Here is a 21,751-nt window from a genome sequence, read left to right as displayed (position 1 = left end):
CATCTAACAGACTACAATATTACTGTAGTCTCCTGACCCAAGCTTATTTACCCTCCATACAATCATGCTATTATTTCACACGGCTTTAGTATAGAACGTAATTGGTTGATTACATGCTGCATGGCAGCAGTGCCAGCAGGTTATCACTGACCACTAGTAACAGTACAGACTTTCCCTTGCTGATACCAACTCTATGTCCTACAGAGAAGATCCTAATTGCATTAATCAATATATAGCTAGAAGAATCCATTTTAATCATTTACAACCTTCAAATGGCTTTAACTTGAATTTGTAACGCTTGCTCAAAACCTACAACTTTTTAAACCAGCTCAAATTCTTACATCATCAAATTATATGCATAATAAAGGGCAATAAGAGTACATTATTTATAGGTCATGAACTATGCACAAATTAGTGATGTCACAGATCTTGTTGCAATAGACAGAAGCGACAACAGAAGCTGCCTTTCCGAAGATTTCTAGTTGTTATCCTCTGTAACCAGATCGCTTACAAGCCAGTTATCACTGCCTTATTCAGATGTAAGTTTTGTACAAAGTCACAAGTTCAATGCTAATACTAATACTGTTTACTTACAAATTTGCTATTTAATTTCTCTTTTAAACTGAATTAGATTATTTAGGCCAAAGACTCTTCGACTCGTTAATAACTACAGTGACAAGTGATGATAACTCATGAAGCTCAACTATTTTTATTTTAGATTTCGAATTGTAATCATTCGAAGATCACGACTTTCACGCTGAAGTATCATTCAAGATGACGTCATCATTCTGTCAATATCGATGTCAGAATAATTATTGCAAAATATGCAACCATAAGTATGGATGCCACCAGGATGGCACGAAAAGTAAGTGTGGATGTCAAATTTACTGCTTATTGTAACTAGTAATCATCTGAGTTGTTACTTTGTGTTCAAGCAGATCCTTGGAAAGGTTAATGGAAGACTTAAAAAGTAAATTAACAAAGATGGCTTCTCTACAGATAGAATTAAGAGTCGCTGATTATAATGTGGTCCCGCTAACGTGTGCAGAACTTACAACATTGTCAGCAGTTCATCCATAGACATCTGAATTGTGTGACATTATAACTTTAATAGGCTTTTTAGTTTCAAGTGAGCTCAAATATTGCTTTTTATGCACTGAAATAAAACCATCATTTTCAGGTTTGTAATTCATGGTAGTCGTCAACGCTAAAAAATATAATATGATTAAATCTGTTTGTAAACAGTCAAATCCGTTTTCCCTTTGACAGGAAGTCTTCATGAGCTGAGAGAAGGTTTCTTCGCAAGTTCATCGAACAATTCTCATTTCTCTACACTTTCCGATCCCAGTACTTCAATCACCACTTCGACCAATTCCACCGACGCTGCAAGGCCCAGTCCCATGCAATGTTTTCGTGACTACGGAAATAAAAATAGCTTCAGGGCATACGCATTAGCACTACCTGACCATCCGACTATTGACTCTACGACAAATACTCGGACTAACTTGATGAATACTTGGACGGAATCGACACAAACCGACTCCACTACATCTAGTTATACGCAGACATCGACACATACGACAGACAAAATGACTCTGACAATACAAATGACACCGACTTTTCGGGACTGGGCCTTGCAGCTCCTTCATACCTGTTTCATTTCATTTCTATCATTTCTCATTTACTAAATATAACTACTGTTTATCCTCTCCTAACAAGTTTGGCCTCTATCTTTCTAATCACCGTGTACATGCTCTTGATTATAAAACTAACAGTTACCTTTCTCAGAGTTCTAGCAAAAAAATTATCGAGAAAAAGCAATGTGGGCAAAAAGCTAAATGTTCCAAGGAAATTATTTTAGCAAGTATTATTAGTTTACTTCAAAACGTAAAAATCAAAACATATCGAAATATTTTATGTTCATGAAGTTATCTTAAAATGTTGTAAGCATAAGAACCATGGCAGAACCTCCTAGCACTTGTCAGTATGAGACCTTGTAGATCAATCTAACTGTAACTACTTCTGAACTTGTGAAATTTTTCCTATTACTAACAACTGCAAGGTGTTGTTGCTAATACCGTTGTTAGAAAGTATGTACCTTTCTTTTTAGAAAGGTACATACTTTCTAAAACGGTTGCACCTTCAAAAACTTAATTGGCCAAGGTGTGACAACTCAAGCTTAAATGTGTATATTCACCACAAACAATAAATTATTTAGGATAATCTATACACTACAGCATGATATTTTCAAACCATGTTAAAAATTCGTGGCTAGACACTCTGCGAATGGTTAAAATCTGTAAATAATTAGAGTTGTTGGCTCTTTTCTTGAAAATAAGGGGAGAATAATTAGGACATAAAATTAAAAAATAATCTCCCGGCGTAGACAGTAAACATAGCTGGGCTCTAAACTTTGTTGTAACTATCATCAGGGGTTAGAATTGCACGCATTGCCAATGCATCGCAACTCTTTACAAAATTATCTAAGTTTGTCACATTTTTTTCAATAGTCGAATAATTATTCTTATAATTAAATATTGTAAAAATCTGATAAAAATCGGTAGAAAAATATTATCGTCATTTCCTTTACTTTCACTGCTTTGGACATCAGTTAGAGTACCAAAGAACTCATTATAACTCCAAAATCTCAGTTACTTACTTGAAAATTGGCAAAAAAGAAATGATTACTTTTCAGTACTTCTACGTTAATTACAGAAACCTTCGGCAATCGGACAATGCCATAGACTAATGAAATGTGCACGCTTTTCTCGTTAAATGCGCACAACTTGATGGTTCTACTCTCTGTTGCACGGCCTTATCGGCCTTTCGTTTGCTAGTCCTAACTTTGATTAAAAAAGGCTTGTCAAGTTTTTATTGCGACTTTAGGCCAAATTAATTTGTCTATTTATGTATAATCCGATCAGATGAGTTAGTTTTAGAATATTGTCTACAAATGATAAAGACTTGGTAACATATTTAAATACAGTAGGTTTATATGTGTTTTGTATCGTTATTATACTTAAATGACTCCATAAACCGATAGTTAAATTTGTTGATGAGATTTGGGCACAAGGGTTTGGGTCAGCCGTTCATGAATAATTTTTGTGAGTTGCGTGCACATATCTATCTATCATAAAGCTCCCAAACAATCGCTTCGCTCGTGTTTGTTGCGGGATAATAGAATTCTTTCTATAAACAATTTTACCTTGTAATTTATTAAATAGCATTCGCTTTTTATATACCATACATTATTTCTTATTATAAATTATACCATCAAAATAATTAATATTATATATTTTAAGATAAAAGAAACATTTTATATACAATAGCATTATATACAATAAAGCATATCTTATAAATTGTTAAAATGTCTTACAACATAAAACAAAATAGAAAATTTGTTGTTATATACGTATTTTCATATGTTATAAGTTCTATAATATATGATAACTATTAGGCTCTAGTACAAGAAAACAAGCTGGGTGTAACCACACTTCACACAAATGGTTCTTTTATGCTAAAGAGAGGAATACAAACTGATGAACCTCTTAAATTACCTCTTTCGCTATGGAAAGCCGTTATAAAGACTCACATTAGTACCTATATAAAAGACTCACATTAGTACCTATATAAAAGACTCACATTGGTACCTATATAAAAGACTCATATTAGTACCTATATAAAAGACTCACATTAGTACCTATATAAAAGACTCACATTGGTACCTATATAAAAGACTCACATTAGTACCTATATAAAAGACTCACATTGGTACCTATATAAAAGACTCACATTAGTACCTATATAAAAGACTCATATTAGTACCTATATAAAAGACTCACATTAGTACCTATATAAAAGACTCACATTAGTACCTATATAAAAGACTCACATTAGTACCTATATAAAAGACTCACATTGGTACCTATATAAAAGACTCACATTAGTACCTATATAAAAGACTCACATTTGTACCTATATAAAAGACTCACTTTAGTACCTATATAAAAGACTCACATTAGTACCTATATAAAAGACTCACATTGGTACCTATATAAAAGACTCACATTAGTACCTATATAAAAGACTCATATTAGTACCTATATAAAAGACTCACATTAGTACCTATATAAAAGACTCACATTGGTACCTATATAAAAGACTCACATTAGTACCTATATAAAAGACTCACATTGGTACCTATATAAAAGACTCACATTAGTACCTATATAAAAGACTCATATTAGTACCTATATAAAAGACTCACATTAGTACCTATATAAAAGACTCACATTAGTACCTATATAAAAGACTCACATTAGTACCTATATAAAAGACTCACATTAGTACCTATACAAAAGACTCACATTAGTACCTATATAAAAGACTCATATTTGTACCTATACAAAAGACTCACATTGGTACGTACACAAAAGACTCACATTGGTAGCTATATAAAAGACTCACATTAGTACATACACAAAAGACTCACATTGGTAGCTATATAAAAGACTATCATTAGTACGTATACAAAAGACTCACATTGGTACCTATATAAAAGACTATCATTAGTACATACACAAAAGACTCACATTTGTACCTATATAAAAGACTCACATTGGTACCTATATAAAAGACTCACATTGGTACCTATATAAAAGACTCACATTGGTACCTATATAAAAGACTCACATTAGTACATACACACAAGACTCACATTAATACCTATATAAAAGACTCACATTAGTACATACACAAAAGACTCACATTAGTACATACACAAAAGACTCACATTGGTACATACACAAAAGACTCACATTTGTACCTATATAAAAGACTCACATTTGTACCTATATAAAAGACTCATATTAGTACCTATATAAAAGACTCACATTGGTACCTATATAAAAGACTCACATTAGTACCTATATAAAAGACTCATATTAGTACCTATATAAAAGACTCACATTAGTACCTATATAAAAGACTCACATTGGTACCTATATAAAAGACTCACATTTGTACCTATATAAAAGACTCATATTAGTACCTATATAAAAGACTCATATTAGTACCTATATAAAAGACTCACATTAGTACCTATATAAAAGACTCACATTGGTACCTATATAAAAGACTCACATTAGTACCTATATAAAAGACTCATATTAGTACCTATATAAAAGACTCACATTAGTACCTATATAAAAGACTCACATTAGTACCTATATAAAAGACTCACATTAGTACCTATATAAAAGACTCACATTAGTACCTATATAAAAGACTCACATTAGTACCTATATAAAAGACTCACATTAATACATACACAAAAGACTCATATTAGTACATACACAAAAGACTCACATTAGTACATACACAAAAGACTCACATTAATACATACACAAAAGACTCACATTAGTACATACACAAAAGACTCACATTAGTACATACACAAAAGACTCACATTAATACATACACAAAAGACTCATATTAGTACATACACAAAAGACTCACATTAGTACCTATATAAAAGACTCACATTTGTACCTATATAAAAGACTCACATTTGTACCTATACAAAAGACTCACATTAGTACCTATATAAAAGACTCACATTGGTAGCTATATAAAAGACTATCATTAGTACATACACAAAAGACTCACATTGGTAGCTATATAAAAGACTATCATTAGTACGTATACAAAAGACTCACATTGGTACCTATATAAAAGACTATCATTAGTACATACACAAAAGACTCACATTTGTACCTATATAAAAGACTCACATTGGTACCTATATAAAAGACTCACATTGGTACCTATATAAAAGACTCACATTGGTAGCTATATAAAAGACTATCATTAGTACATACACAAAAGACTCACATTGGTAGCTATATAAAAGACTATCATTAGTACGTATACAAAAGACTCACATTGGTACCTATATAAAAGACTATCATTAGTACATACACAAAAGACTCACATTTGTACCTATATAAAAGACTCACATTGGTACCTATATAAAAGACTCACATTGGTACCTATATAAAAGACTCACATTGGTACCTATATAAAAGACTCACATTAGTACATACACACAAGACTCACATTAATACCTATATAAAAGACTCACATTAGTACATACACAAAAGACTCACATTGGTACCTATACAGAAGACTCAAATTAGTACGTATACAAAAACATTGCTCACGGACCACTGAGTTAACGGAATTGACAGATTCACCTAAAACTTTGTTGCAATAAATTTAAGATATTAGCTTATCATTCGGCAATAGGAAAACCAGTTAGTTTTCTTCTTACGCGGTAAGGACAGCCTAATATTAGTATCTAAATTGGTTTATTTTTGATTTAGGAAATAAAAACAAAATTTGTAGAGTGACCTATACGAATTTCTGCTAGTAAATTCCTTAACATTAGGCCTAAAATATTACTGGTAACTCCATCCTTATATCGGAGAATGGGAGTCTGTATTTACGAAAACTTTGAAAACGAAAGCGTTTTTCTTTCGCAGCTGGTTTCACTAACCTAAAAGTAATATTAAACATTCCTACCAGAAAGAGCAAAAACCTCTGTAGTGAAAGAGTTAATAATTCTTCTAGTGTGTAAGGAGTTACCTGCTCTTGCATAAACTCCTCATTCCTGGTTATTGACTGCACCCGACTTGACTTGCTGAACAAGCTGACAATGCTGAGTGTTGCCTTTCCAATGTGCTCATGCAACGTCACAAACTCGTCCAATGTCGTGAAAGGTCGGCTAAAACCATGAAGAGACTGGAAAGAATGCACCAATGGTATTATTCAACTGCTAGTAGAGGTTTACTGTGTCCTCGCAACTCTTCTATGGACGTAATATAATATACTTCTACCGATAAATGCTATAATATTAATTGAATAATGTATATTATAAACTATGTCTACTGAGTTACAATATGCTACTTTACATATGCGTTATAATAAAATCAATTAACAAATACCATACTATGAATTAAATGAAATATATTACATAGTTCTACAGTGTTGTTACCAAATCTTACTGGTAAATATATATTATAAGATACCTCTAATAATTTATATTATAATGTAAAACTAACCAAAATCATTAAATAATTTTATTAATGGTTATCATCTTCACATTCTACTCACATGAGTGAAAAGTAAAACAGTATTTAAAATTACATCTACGTTGTAAAAACTGTCTGCTTTGAAAGATTATACACTGCGGGAAATACGAAGCCCTACATTTCAATTCAGAGAGTCATAAAGTCAATTAAATAGTGTAAACCAATTATAAAACCACTAGCTGCAAATACCTGTCTATGCAACAAAACCACAGCAACAGAGATTTTCTGAGAGTTGTCTTTTTTACCATAGAACAACTCCAAATTTGCAGAATTGACTAAAAGTGTTGCACTGCTCAGACTATGCAAACACACATATGCAGTCATACATGTCAATTAATAACGGTGGGAAGACCAATACAAGTTTATGTTTCAGTATCAAAATGTTTGAAGTTATTGGAGTTGTCTTATTATTGTAGCGACAACTGATAATAAAATTTACATAAGTAGGCGATCCCAAGTTCTTGAAACTACCGTAAAATTTATATTTGACCGTCATGATGCTCTATTTTTTGACCCTTTCACTATAGTGGCGGTCAAATAGAGGTGTACCTCTATTTGACCGCCACTATAGGGAACCGCCACTACATTTTTTTTCGAACACATCGTTAGAATTTTGGGAAGAAAAGTTCAACGTATTTTGTTAACGGTTTTACCGCCTATATTTCGCACTCTCCTTTGGGAGGAGCGACATTAACTATTTGAGGTGTGAGAAATCTGCTAACTCCCCTCCAACTTGTCTTAGATATCTAAGTAAATTTGCACTAGGAGACAGAAATATTATTACTATTTGATACCTATTGCTTGCAATTAATAGGTGTTAATTATTAAATTAATTAAATTATAGCTTGTTACATGCTTTGCAATTTGTTGGAGCTTTCAACTTTTTTTCTAAATTTGAAGGCATATTTGTATTTTATAACTATATTTAACAGTGCTGCATAAAATCTCATTGCCCTCATTGATATGTTTGCTACAGTTTGCAGCGAAAACTGGCTCTTTATTCACCATAGAACAGGTGTTGTGAGTGTCAGTCGATTTTAAGTTGAGTTTAACTAACAGCAATGACGCTATCAAATAATATGATATAAATCTCCAAATTTATAAGTTATATAATAATCTACCATCTGCATCTTTTGCTCGGCTAGTTGCGAACTGATTGTTGCTTCCGATGGAACAAACATCTTCTGGCTGTTCAATACCCTCCAGTTTCTTCTGACCTCAACTATTCTTCTGCACTGCTGAACTGTATTAGCTGATATTTGTGTCAAAACAATTTTTTTTAAAAGCAAAACTTTTAAAATTGTATTAAAAAATTGTATTTTACATGGGTTCTAAGCACAAATTTTAGCCTAAAACTAATAGTACAGATTCCATTGTAAATGTAAACAGTTTTTCATATACGTCAAAGTATTAAAACTGCATTGAACAAAAAACTACTACTAGCCTGATTCAGTTATTAATAATTTTTATAATGTTGCTTTCAAAGTTTTCACAAAAAAAACTTTTTCAAAGTTTTCACGAAAGAAAATTTTTGAAGTTGGAAACCGACTTCGATACGAACAAAAACAACAAAATAATTAGTTGTTATATATGTAACCGAGTCATTATTAGTACGATTTTGAAGACAATTTCACTGATCACCTGTTATTACGGGTTCGTAAAGATCAAACAATGTCTAAATGGAGGTCAAATATAGATGGCATTCAAATAAAGTTGGTGTTCAATTAGAGGTTTTACGGTAGATTTTATGTCGGTACGCATTTCTCTACAGCACTAGAAAGTCTCCTATTCCTGACATGTGAGAGAGGAAATCATAACGTGTACATAAGAAGCTAACAAGTGCAAGAATGATCAGCATTTGAAATATTGATCTGAGCTTATACCTTTTACTTTAGTTTCTAAATAATTACAAGATTATGCGCATACGAACAGAAAACAGACTCCATAGTTCATTCTTCAGCCATATTGGTATTAAGGGCAGCCAGAAGTGTCGCTTGAAATGAGACAATACGACACATTAGCATAATTTTATACCAGAACGGTTGAAGGTGTGAGCCCACTTTAAATGATTTGTCGGAGTTGTGTTTTCTCTGAGAGAGTTGGAGTTGAAAAGGCCCCTAGCCTGTATACGATTTGAACTACGTTTTTTAACGACTTCATACTTAACCAATTCTAAATCCGACGATAAAAAATGTGTCACCCTTTTTAACCAATGAAATATCACATCGCCAGTCATTCCATATTGACTGCTTCTCAACATAAATACAAAAGAGAGTCACTCCGTTGCTACATGCCATGTACATGTATGCATGATAATTATAGTAATTAGTAATTACTTATTAGTATTGACTTTAAATTGTCCTGGCGTAAACACAGCTAATGCTATTTTTAATTAATCCTTTGAGTGAGCAGATACACCACCATTGCACTTCCTGTGCTATTACAAGATATGATTGGTCAATTCCATGTTGTAATCCGTCAATGGTATGAATGCACCTTTATGGTGGTAACACCATGAAAGTTAAAAGTTGACTTGCAATCAAATTCACATTACAGTTATTTGATATGAAAAGATTCACCATGTCTTACTCTGTTGTGTTGTAGGTGCCAAGTATGTGGAAATGTGATTACAAGCTCTTAAAAGCGAACAGTTAATCGCAGCCACACGAGACCGCCGTAGTTTGGATTATCTTTCCAAAACGGCTCAAACGTGATGTAGTTGTGAGAGATGGTTTCTGTTTACACTTTCATGCAACCTTATTCGTCGAAATATTTTCACAAATATACTTCACGCATTCAATAAAACTATATCTATTGTTCTTACGCGTCTATTTTATCATCATCGTAAGGCTGTCACTTTTAGCAGTGATATCTTATAACTTACTGTAAAGATTTGTTTAATTTTCACTTATGTATCAAACTTATTCATTGGTTGGAGCAACAAAATCTCTTATGTATCATACTTAATCATTGGTTGGAGCAACAGCATCACTCATGTATCAAACTTATTTATTGGTTGGAGCAACAGAATCAGTCATGTATCAAACTTATTCATTGGTTGGAGCAACATAATCACTTATGTATCAAACTTATTCATTGGTTGGAGCAACAGAACCACCATGTATCAAACTTATTCATTGGTTGGAGCAACAGAATCACTCGTGTATCAAACTTATTCATTGGTTGGAGCAACAGAATCACTTGTGTCAAACGAATTCATTGGTTGGAGCAACATAATCAGTCATGCATATAACTTATTCATTGGTTGGAGCAACAGAATCAGTCATGTATCAAACTTATTCATTGGTTGGAGCAACATAATCACTTATGCATTAAACTTATTCATTGGTTGGAGCAACAGAACCACCATGTATCAAACTTATTCATTGGTTGGAGCAACAGATTCAGTCATGTGTCAAACTAATTCATTGGTTGGAGCAACATAATCCCTCATGTACCAAACTTATATTGGTTTTTGTATCCATTCTATTACTAAAAATTACACTAAAGATCACACTAAATAGTTGTAAAGGATGGCATTTATTCGACTGGTTGTGAACACAAGCATTTAATGTACACATGCCAGATTCAAACGCTGGTAAGAAACGCTGGCCATAGGAATCTATAATCACAATGTTTCCACCATGCGGCTAATAGGCAAGTTTGCGTCTGAAAGATGGAAACCGGAAAAATCCGCAAGTCAAGCGAGTTTTGTTACATACAAATTTTTCCAAGTGTTTCACGCCTTCACGGCAAGCAGCACTTACGAACGATGTACAAGAAAGTTCAACGTAAGCTATTCCATTTCAAACATTTTCCATACTTTTTATATTTTCCATTCTTATTTCGAAGCGTGCGGCTAAACGAGACAGGAGTGCGGCGCCACTATGACCTTTGCGTAGAATTCTTTACCATGTTTAGAGAAGTGCCTGCATTAATCCACACCATACGGATGTTCGTTGAAACACTTAGCGCACCAGTAACTCTATGTGCGCACAATTCCAAATCTACAACATCCGCACTACGGAACCACAGTGATAAGGGACAAACAATAAAGTATAACCCTTGACGAGAGCTAGCACCTGCCCAACCAGCTCATCATCCTTTTAATGCCTTCGATGAGATAATAGACAGCATCCACAAGCTTCCTGTTGTACTCGACGTCTGTGTCAACTGCATGTCTCTCAAACACCTTTTGTAGGTAACTTATACGGCAAGTGACAACCAGGGCAAGTGACTGCAGGTTGCATGATTGTAACTCATTGCTCTACAATAAGGAGACAGTTTTACGTTTTGATTAGTTTTAAACATGAAAACTTATTGTAATAGGTCAGCCTGTCAAACAAATTAGATAATTATTATTATTACAACTACAGTATTATTAAACTTTAATGAGCACCAGCACATTTGGCAACAAAGCAACAATCACTGCACTTTCATGCTTCAAATGGATTCAGAGTTGCTTCCACAATGAATCATAGAAGCAGGAAAATCCGAATGCGTTCGACACCATTTTGCTTCGGTAAATTAGTGAGAAGGAATTCACTGTGAGAGTACTTCAACATCATAGAAACACACACTGCTGATGTACCCAAATGTTTACTACTACTGGTAGTACTACTACTACTACTACTATGGCTACTACTACTACCATGGCTACTACTACACCAAATGTTACTGCTCATGTTGGTGATGTTCATTTTTGTTGTCATGAGGAAAACTGGATACAATACATAGCCTCAGCCAACACTATTACTGGCACTAAAAACCACTATTACACACAATTATCCCCATTTTTGTTCAGGTATACAATGGGTCGAAAAAAAATTACCATTTGGAACTCTTGCAGAAAAAAATAGTTCATGAGATTTGACGCATGATGCCACATGATGAGTTGAGCTTACGATTTGATAAATATTCGCACCAGCATACAAGTTTGAAAATACCAATACTCCAATATCAATACCAACTAAATAGATACTGTTCAATAGAATAAGCAATTTAAAGACAAACGACCAGAAAAGCAAATCGGAAATTCAGTAAAGAACTTGCTCTGCTCTCTTTTAAATAGTAAAAATGAAATGGAAGACAATTCTTAAACATGTGATTGCGTCAAAAAAGTCGATCAAATGAAATTAAGACCAATAAAAGGCTAAAACGTCAGCTACAATTTGATTTCATTTTTGTCCTTATAGACTAACCCTGTCCAGAGATATAACCGTTTGAATGAGATCATTTTTGAAACACTCAGAAGCGGGTGCTTTATTCGTGACGTATAGTGATACATTTGAAAAGAGTACACAAGCTATAAATATAACATCCCTCCTTTAGCCAATCGTTGGAAAGAAATTTTTATATAGGTCATAAAAAATGTTATCGTTCTTAAAACATGTTGTTTGTGATCTCGAAGATTTTTGTCATTAGGGAATTTACTCAATTACTAAATCGCACATCGACATCGTTATGTAATTCACTGAATTCATTGACATCGTTACTGAATTACTGCATCAACATGTTTTATTGACAAGCAACAGAATTGTACAAATGATTCCAGTTCCAGCAAAAGTGAATCAGAGTTTTTTGAGCATCAGGTTGTTAAAAAGTGAAGTAGCCAGTTTTTCTTTAGAGCAGACAGGCATGAGCAGCGTTATACATTTACCAATTCATAATTTTATAGCTTTTTGCTATCACCAATCATCGTTTCATAACTTTTTCATCTTTTTACCTAGCTATAATATTTGCTTCAAATTTTCTTTGACAGTTTTTCTTTATGTGACCAGTACATTTTTTCATAACAAATTGATACTAATAATGACTAGATAGAGTTGGCTATGCACCTGGACCTGCAGCTGGACGTTTTAGGGGTGCAGTTGGTTTCACCATATATCGGTGTGGGTGGCAACTGAAAACTTCGCAAATACAGAGGCCGCAATAAAATAAGTTAACTTGACGACCTAATTACCATAGCCTGGCAGAATCGTAGTCGGTACTCAGATGTTTACACAGCATTTAGAGGAATCTAATGCGACAAATCTTTAATTATCCTTCTTTGAGATGCTTGAGACATTTATAATGATGTATCTGTACCTAAATTTAAACTTTTATTCTAGCAGTCATGAGCAAATACAAAATAAAATATATGCCAATACATCCGTGTAGGACTAGACTTTTATGGTAATAGCCGATGTGAATGCGACAGATATAGCCAAGCTGTTTCACTATATACATCATTTTGGGCAAGTCTGGGCACATCTTTCTATTAGCGTTTTTTACCGCAATCAATTTTTGTCGATTTTAATCTTCAAATATCTTGACAATGAGATCGCCTAAAACAACAAACAACATCTCAACTGATAAAAAAAATGATACTTTCTTTTAAAATCAACAAAAATCTGACGTAACCACATTTTTAATTTCACATTGAAAGCGTTTGCCAAAACTCATAACTAAAATGACGCAGGCAACTGAATATTGAATTAAGAGGGTATAACCTGAAAATCTTAAAGGTTTACTTGCAACAAAATTCACATTATAATTATTTGGTATCAAAAGATTCACCATGTCTTACTCTGCCGTGTTGTATGTGCAAAATATGTGAAAATGTGATTACAAGCTTTTAAAAAATCAAATACGATGGCTTCTGTTTACACTTTCATGCAACCTCATTCGTCGAAATATTTTCACAAATATACTTCACGCAGTCAATAAAACTATGTCATTGTCCTTACGCGTCTATTTAATCATCATCGTAATGCTGTCACTTTGAGCAATGATATCTCAAAACCTGTAAAAAGTCGTTTAATTTTTTAACCTTAGCTCAAAGGAGTGAATATCATCATCTGATAAACATGACGAGCCTGTCGGTGACCTGTGATAGTCGAAAAACGCTGCAGAAATTGTTCGCGCTGTTTGGCATGAAGTATGGGTCACATGATCAGATTACGACTAGATGATTAGACCAAGCCGAAACAAAACTGTAAAGTAGTGAGCATCTATATTTGATACAGGCTTTACATTAAAATGCGGAGTGTTTGTCATAAAACAGTGCTACGAGACGTTTTATATTGAGCCTTTTATTGGCCTTTCAATTCACGTAGTAACATCACATGTCAAAAAAATAACCACAATGTTTGAGTACGCCATCAAAATAAAGGTATTCCAACCTACGACGTTTTTGTGATGGCTGCGATTAACTGTTCGTTTTTTTTAGCTTTTTATTGCCCCTTCAATTCACAGGAGAACATCACGTGACAAGACGATAACCAAATTTCATGACTATGTCAGAGAAATAAAGAGATTCCAATCTACGGCGGCTTTTCTTTTTTGAGCTTTTAAGAGCTTGTAATCACATTTCCACATATTTTGCATTTACAACACAGCAGAGTAAAGCATGGTGAACCTTTTGATACCAAATAACTGTAATATGAATTTTGTTGTGAGTAAACCTTTAAGCATGTTAAAGAAGTCCCCTTTATAACTGAAATAACTGGCAGAATTAATTAATATTTGCAAATACAGTCAAACATGGATAACTCGAACTTCACGGGACCGAGCAAAAGTGTTCGAATTATCAGAGCGTTCAAGTTATCAGAGCACTGTCACAAGTCCATGTATTTACTTATTTATTAGTAGATACATGTACATATGCAAACTATAATATAAATCAAAAGCACAAATGGCTTGTTTCAAATTAAATGCTTCTAATGTAAAGTTTAAAACGTTTTTATCAAAAAGTATAGAAATTTTTCTATCACTTGAGATTGGTTTGTTGTTTGAGGTGATGTTATTGCCAGGACGTTTTTTAGATTGACATTGGCAAAACTTGATCGTTATTGAAATGCTCAAAAGAAAAGACATCTTTTTCTTTTGAGCGTTTTACCCACGATCAATTTTGCCGATTTTTCTTGAAGTTTATGCAAAGATTATCTTACTTTACCTGGGATTCGTTAAGAGCAACACTCCGAGGCAGTTCAATTAAAAGTTTTACGAGGTTTTACGGTACATTGTATATCACTCACGCTTTTTGAATGGATACTTATTGAATGTACACACGTATTCTGTGTTTAGGTCAAACGATGAATAGTTTTTTTAGCTAAGACAACGTATACGTTTAATAAAAACAATTTTTAAGACGTTTTAAACATTCAACATTCCGACGTTGATTCAACACGGAATCAACGTCGGAAAACTATTCGTCACGGGCTAGCCGGGTCACGCATTCAAGGATTTTCGCCACGCACATACAAAACAACATGCTGTTTTGGTTTTGTATGTGCGTGGCGAAAATCCTTGCGCGCGTGACCCGGCAAGCCCGTGCTATTTATCGTATAGCAGTATAAATCAAATTTGACCAAACCTTTAGAAAAGTCGTTGATAAAAATATTTTGTCGATGATGGTAATAACAACGCTTATGAATTACGAAAAGATGAGGTTTACCTCTATGGCTTTGAATAAAGTGATTTTCTAAAGCGATAACAACCGTTTCGGTAGCCGTTGGGCAAAAAAACAGTTCGAATTAACAGTGTTGAGTTTGAGTTATCTATAGCAATTTATCATTACGTGGGAACGGACCAAAGAAACCGTTCGAATTAACCATGTGTTCGAGCTATCCGTGGACAAGTTATCCATGTTTGACTGTATGCAGTAGCGATAAACAACTCACATAAGACATCAGGAGTTGTAAAGACTCCAAAATCACCTCCTGATGGCCCAGTTTAAAAATACTAATCCGCTGAAGGTCATGGTGATCAAGGATGACAAGCTGTTTACCGCTGATCCTATGTGAGAGAAAATTGGTGTGATAGCAGCTGACAGCGCTGTCCAACCCTAGCACGAAAATACAAAACATGAAAATTTCCTTACCGCGTACAAAAGAGCACCAGCAGTAAAACGATTTGCAAACATAGCTGACGGGACAGGAAGGCTATTTACATACTGCCAGCACAAAGAAAGGCAAAAAATAGCATAAAATATGTTGAGCAAACGACACATAACAAATAAACATGTGTTAGCTGGCATATCGTGAAACCTCTAATTGAACGCCATGCCGCTCTATTTTTCAACCCTTCTCCTGTAGTGGTCAATTGGAGGCAGCGTTCAAATAGAGGCTGGCGGTGTATTTTTCAAATAACTTGTCAGAATTTTGGGAAGATAAATTTAGCCTTTTTTCGAGCGAAGCGAATGTCACCTATATTTTGTGCTCTTTTTGCGGTGGAGCGATGTTAAACCTTTTTGAATGCAACAAATCTGCCAGCTTACCACTAACTTGTCAGAAATTTCTAAATAAAATTTGCTTTGAGACACCGAGAGATATCTCTAACAATTTTTATCTATTGTTTGCAATTAACCTGTGATGATATTATAGCCTTTGTCTTGCTTTGTAATTTGTTACAGCTTTCTATTTTTATTTCATTGTAAAGTTGAAGGCAAATTTTCATTTTATATCAATATTTAACAATGTTGAATAAAATATCATTGCGCTCATTGATATATTTGCTACAGTTGCAGCCAAAGGTAGCTTTCCATGTGCATTAGAGAAGGAATTATGAGGGTCGATCATTTGTAATATAATCATGAACAAATGACATAAACGAACCATACGTACATTATATTACATGCATAAACAAAAATTAACGTTTTTAAAACAAAAATATTTGCATCGTTTGCTCGAATAGCAGCGTTTTGATTGTTGATTTCAATGGAACAAACATCTTCTGGTTGTTCAGTACCTTCTACAAAGTCTTCTGACCTCTACTCTTTTTCTGCACTGCTGAGCTAGTCAATATTCGCGTCCAAATAATTTTTTGGCAGAGCAAAACTTTTACCAGTTGCAATTAGCACACTGCAACGCGTAAAAGTTTTGCTCGCTAATCGTAACCTTGTACCATCGTAAATGTAAACCATTTTTAATTATAGAAGTACTTCGAACTATTAAGACCGCGTTAAACGAGCAACTACTATTAGCCTGAGGTAGTTATTAATTATTTCCATGGTGTTGCTTTCAAAGTTTTAACAAAAATAAAGCGAGTAGCTTTAAAAATGGATGCGGAGAGAATTAATCGTTATTGATGTAAACGATTTATTATTAATACGAATTTTGTAGGAACTTTTCTACTGAACAATTGATATTATGGGCTCGTAATATTAAAATAATGTCAACTTGGTGGTCAAATGGAGCTGGCGTTCCATTAGAGAGTGGCACTCTATTTTCTTCTAACATTTCTCTTAGGGTGGCGGTCAATTGGAGGTGGCATTCAAATAGAGGTGGAGTTCAATTAAAGGTTTTACGGTATGTTCAGAGAAGCTTGTAGCACTGCTGCCACCATTCAGACATCATTGACTACTAGCATTGTTCATTTTAAACAAAACTGTTCATATTACGCTTTCTTGGTACATGTGAAGAAGCAGAGCTGTATTCTATTCAATTCAGTAAGTCGCTGTTACTATGTTTAACAGTCTCAGTATATGATAAGGTAGTTGTTACTATGTTTAACAGATTCAGTATATGATAAGGTAGTTGTTACTATGTTTAACAGATTCAGCATATGATAAGGTAGTTGTTACTATGTTTAAAAGTCTCAGTATATGATAAGGTATTCGTTACTATGTATAACAGATTCAGTATAGGATAAGATAGTTGTTACTATGTTTAAAAGTCTCAGTATATGATAAGGTAGTAGTTACTATGTTTAACAGTCTCAGTATATGATAAGGTAGTTGTTACTATGTTTAAAAGTCTCAGTATATGATAAGGTAGTTGTTACTATGTTTAACAGATTCAGCATATGATAAGGTAGTTGTTACTATATGTTCAACAGTCTCAGTATATGATAAGGTAGTTGTTACTATGTTCAACAGTCTCAGTATATGATAAGGTAGTTGTTACTATGTTTAACAGATTCAGCATATGATAAGGTAGTTGTTACTATGTTCAACAGTCTCAGTATATGATAAGGTAGTTGTTACTATGTTCAACAGTCTCAGTATATGATAAGGTAGTTGTTACTATGTTCAACAGTCTCAGTATATGATAAGGTAGTTGTTACTATGTTCAACAGTCTCAGTATATGATAAGGTAGTTGTTACTATGTTTAACAGATTCAGCATATGATAAGGTAGTTGTTACTATGTTCAACAGTCTCAGTATATGATAAGGTAGTTGTTACTATGTTCAACAGTCTCAGTATATGATAAGGTAGTTGTTACTATGTTTAACAGTCTCAGTATATGATAAGGTAGTTGTTACTATGTTTAACAGATTCAGCATATGATAAGGTAGTTGTTACTATGTTTAACAGATTCAGTATATGATAAGGTAGTTGTTACTATGTTTAACAGATTCAGCATATGATATGGTAGTTGTTGCTATAACGTTGTTGGTCTAGCTAATCAATAGCGTTTGTTTATGTCAGCAATGCTTGGCAGAAACTTGGGAACACTCATACCATAAAGCCTCTATTTGAACGCCGCCTTCAATTGGCCGCCAGCCTGAGAGAATTGTTGAAAAATAGACCGCCACTCTCCAATTAAACGCTACCTCCATTTGACTGTCACTTTGACATAATTTGATCTTTTCGAGCACATATTATCAACTGATCAACAGAAAAGTGTCCACAAAATCGTATTAATAATGAACCGTTTATATCAATAACAGCTAATTCTCTCGTTGTCCAATTCCAAAGCTTTTCTTCGTCTTTTCCGTTAAAACGTTGAAAGCAACACTCTAGCAGTAATCAATAAAGGTCTCAGGCTAGTAGTAGCTCTCTGTTTAACACGGTCTTTGTACTTCGGAGTAGCCTACATATATACAAAGCGGTTTAAACTTACGATGGTAGATGGAACTTGGAAAGCAACGCCATAGAAATAAAGACTAACTATCTCAGGCTAATAGTAGTTCCTTGTTTACTGTGATCCTAATACTTAGAAGGACATGCATATAAAAACTGGTTTGCAAGTTTTGGAACAAAGGCTATACGTTTAGTGATCAAACTTTTAGCACTGCATCACTGCTAAATGTAGCACATGAAGGTTTTGCTCAGCCGAAAAACGGCATGGACGCTAATATCGACTGGTTCAGCAGTACAGAAGAAGAATTGAAAGCAGAAAATATCGTGGAAGGCATTGGACAACTAGAGAATGTTTGTTCCATCGAAAGCAACAATCAGAATGCAGCTATCCAAGCAAATGGAAATATTTTTTGTTTTAAAAACAGTAATTTTTGTTTCCGCATGTAATATAAGTGTGGTTCATTTATGTCACTTTTTCATGAATATGTATTTGTATCATTCGATAGATTATTGTTGTATAATTTATCAATGTGCAGATTTATAGCATGTTATTTAATAGCATTTTGTGGCTATCTTAACACTGCTTACAATGGATCGATGCTCACAACTCCACTTCTATTGCACGTAAAAAGCTAGTTTTGGTTGCAAACTGTAGCAAACATATCAGTCAGTGCAATGAGCTTTTATGCAAGATCGTTTAACATACATGTAGCTCCAAAATAAAAATATATATCTTCAATTTTAGCATGAAATAAAAATGCAACAAATTGCAAAGAAGGACACAGGCTATGATATTACCGCAGGTAAATTGCAAGCAATAGATATCAACTGGCAGAGATATTCGTCGGTTTCTTGATGGATGTTTATTAGGAGATATTTGACAAGTTAGAGGTAAGTTAGCAGATTTATTGCATTCAAAATGTTTAATATCGATCCATCGGAAAGAGGGCAAAATATAGGCGACATTCGCTTCGCCCGTAACAGGGCTAAATTTATCTTCCAAAAATTCTGACGAGCTGTTTGAAAAATAGACCGCCAGCCTTTATTTGAACGCCGCCTCCAATTGACTGCCACCATAGAGGAAGGGTTAAACAAATGGAGCGCCATGGCGTTCAATTAGAGGTTTTACAGTAATTTGATTTTATGAACCATTTGTGTGAGCTAAAATCATAGGAAAGAGGTATAGGGGCAATATTACTAAACGAAATTGTGTGTTTGTCCTACCTATTATCCAGGAAGAAACCTCTTCTGGTGTCCACTCTTCCACCTTAATACTTACAGAATGAAACATACCTCTTCTTAGCTATGCGCCCAAACTATATAGGTAATGGAGATGAGCCACAGAATCCAGATCTGAAAGCAATAGAAACTTTAAATCAAATTGTACATCAAAATGTTGAAGATGTAAAACGAACATTAGAATGAAAGTAATCTGGCAACCTGGTGAGTTACTGATCCTTGTCATCGCTTTTGATACTAATTGTGAGATTGTGTTGAATTAATAGCCTTTAGAGCATGCCAGCCCAGTGTGTTGAGTCAGTCCAATTTTAATGTCATTGTAAGAGTATCAGAGGTTTTACCTATTGTCTAATATAAGCTGTTTACAAGCCAGAACATAGAATGAATTAAACTTGGGTTTGCGGTAAAAAGCTTGAGCATTGGAAGTTATTTAATACCCAATTTAGTTTTCAAAAACGTTTGAAATATTAGCAATTTAAGGTCAAAATGTTAGCATTTTCAGGTAGCAACTCAATAGAAATTAGTATGAGCTGATATTGGAAACACAAAAGGTGATCCAAAAAACCTCAGTAAAAAGGTACCATAATCAAATCAAAAAGTTCTATAGTTTGAATTTAATATCTAATTTGTGTTTTATTACAAATACAAAAGCTCAGTTTTGAATGAGCTTTCAAATAATTTGGGATTTACAAAGAATTGAGTCCCGACATAGTGAAAATTGAGGATATTAAAATATGAAACAAATAGCCTCTCTCCTGTATGTATGCACTTGTTAAAGGTACATGTCAGTCTCCAAACCATCATAAAAATATATATGCTGATTGACAACGTTCAATATTTGAACAACATATTATTTTTATAATATGTTTATCAACACATTTCCAAATCAAGCTAGCCAAAACCATTTAGATGTGCTAGTAGCGTCAGAAAGGTCGATTTAATGAAATTACGATCAATAAAAGGCTAAAACATCAGCTGCAATTTGATGTCTTTTTTGTCTTTATAGACTAACACTGTCCAGAGATATAAGAGTTTGAATGAGGCAATCTTTTAAAAAGCTCAGATTCAAGCGGGTGCTTTATTCGTGACATAACAAGTGATACATGTGAAAAGAGTTCACAAGCAATAAATATAAAATCTCTTCATTAGCGAATCATCAGTACAAAACTCTTAAATAGGTCATATTAAATGTTATCGCTCGTAAAACGGTTTGTCTGTGATTTCGAAGATTTGCATTCTTAGGGATTTTACTGTATTACTAGTTAGTTACGTGCATCGACTAGTAGTAGATTCTAGTAGCTACGTGCATCGACATCAATATTTAATTTACTGATTTAATTGACATCGTTAATATACTGAACTACTACTTATTTCGTTTATTCGTTTAGTAGCTAGTTTTCGGTGTGGGTAGAAACTGAGAACTTAGCTGATACAAAGGTCTGATACTTTTATCACATTAGCTGATGTGAATACGAGAGATAGAGACAGGTTGTATCAAGCGTTACATCATTTTGGGCAAGTCTGGGCATGTTTTTTTGGTCTGAGCGTTTTTACCACGATAAAGTTTTTTCGAT

The 21,751-nt window shown here is 33.9% G+C and overlaps 1 protein-coding gene across 3 annotated transcripts in view; it reads right to left on the bottom strand.

The window, feature by feature from the left end:
• LOC137403785 (connector enhancer of kinase suppressor of ras 3-like) overlaps nt 1-21,751 on the bottom strand; it is an 82,974-nt gene that overhangs the window by 22,472 nt on the left and 38,751 nt on the right. For 2 of the 3 annotated variants that reach the window (XM_068089828.1, XM_068089827.1), the window contains exons 2-5: nt 20,163-20,291; nt 15,815-15,978; nt 11,234-11,418; nt 6,646-6,784 (exon numbers count right to left, since the gene is read on the bottom strand). In XM_068089828.1, coding sequence (XP_067945929.1) covers nt 6,646-6,784; nt 11,234-11,418; nt 15,815-15,978; nt 20,163-20,229 — 555 coding nt within the window. In that variant the 5' untranslated portion in view covers nt 20,230-20,291. Of the gene's footprint in view, nt 1-6,645; nt 6,785-11,233; nt 11,419-15,814; nt 15,979-20,162; nt 20,292-21,751 lie in introns of those variants that run through there. The other variant, XM_068089829.1, reaches the window with a different exon arrangement.

This window comes from Watersipora subatra, chromosome 9 (genome assembly GCF_963576615.1).
Source record: "Watersipora subatra chromosome 9, tzWatSuba1.1, whole genome shotgun sequence".
NCBI classification, from domain to species: domain Eukaryota; kingdom Metazoa; phylum Bryozoa; class Gymnolaemata; order Cheilostomatida; family Watersiporidae; genus Watersipora; species Watersipora subatra.
This window is presented reverse-complemented; position numbering and strand designations above follow the sequence as displayed.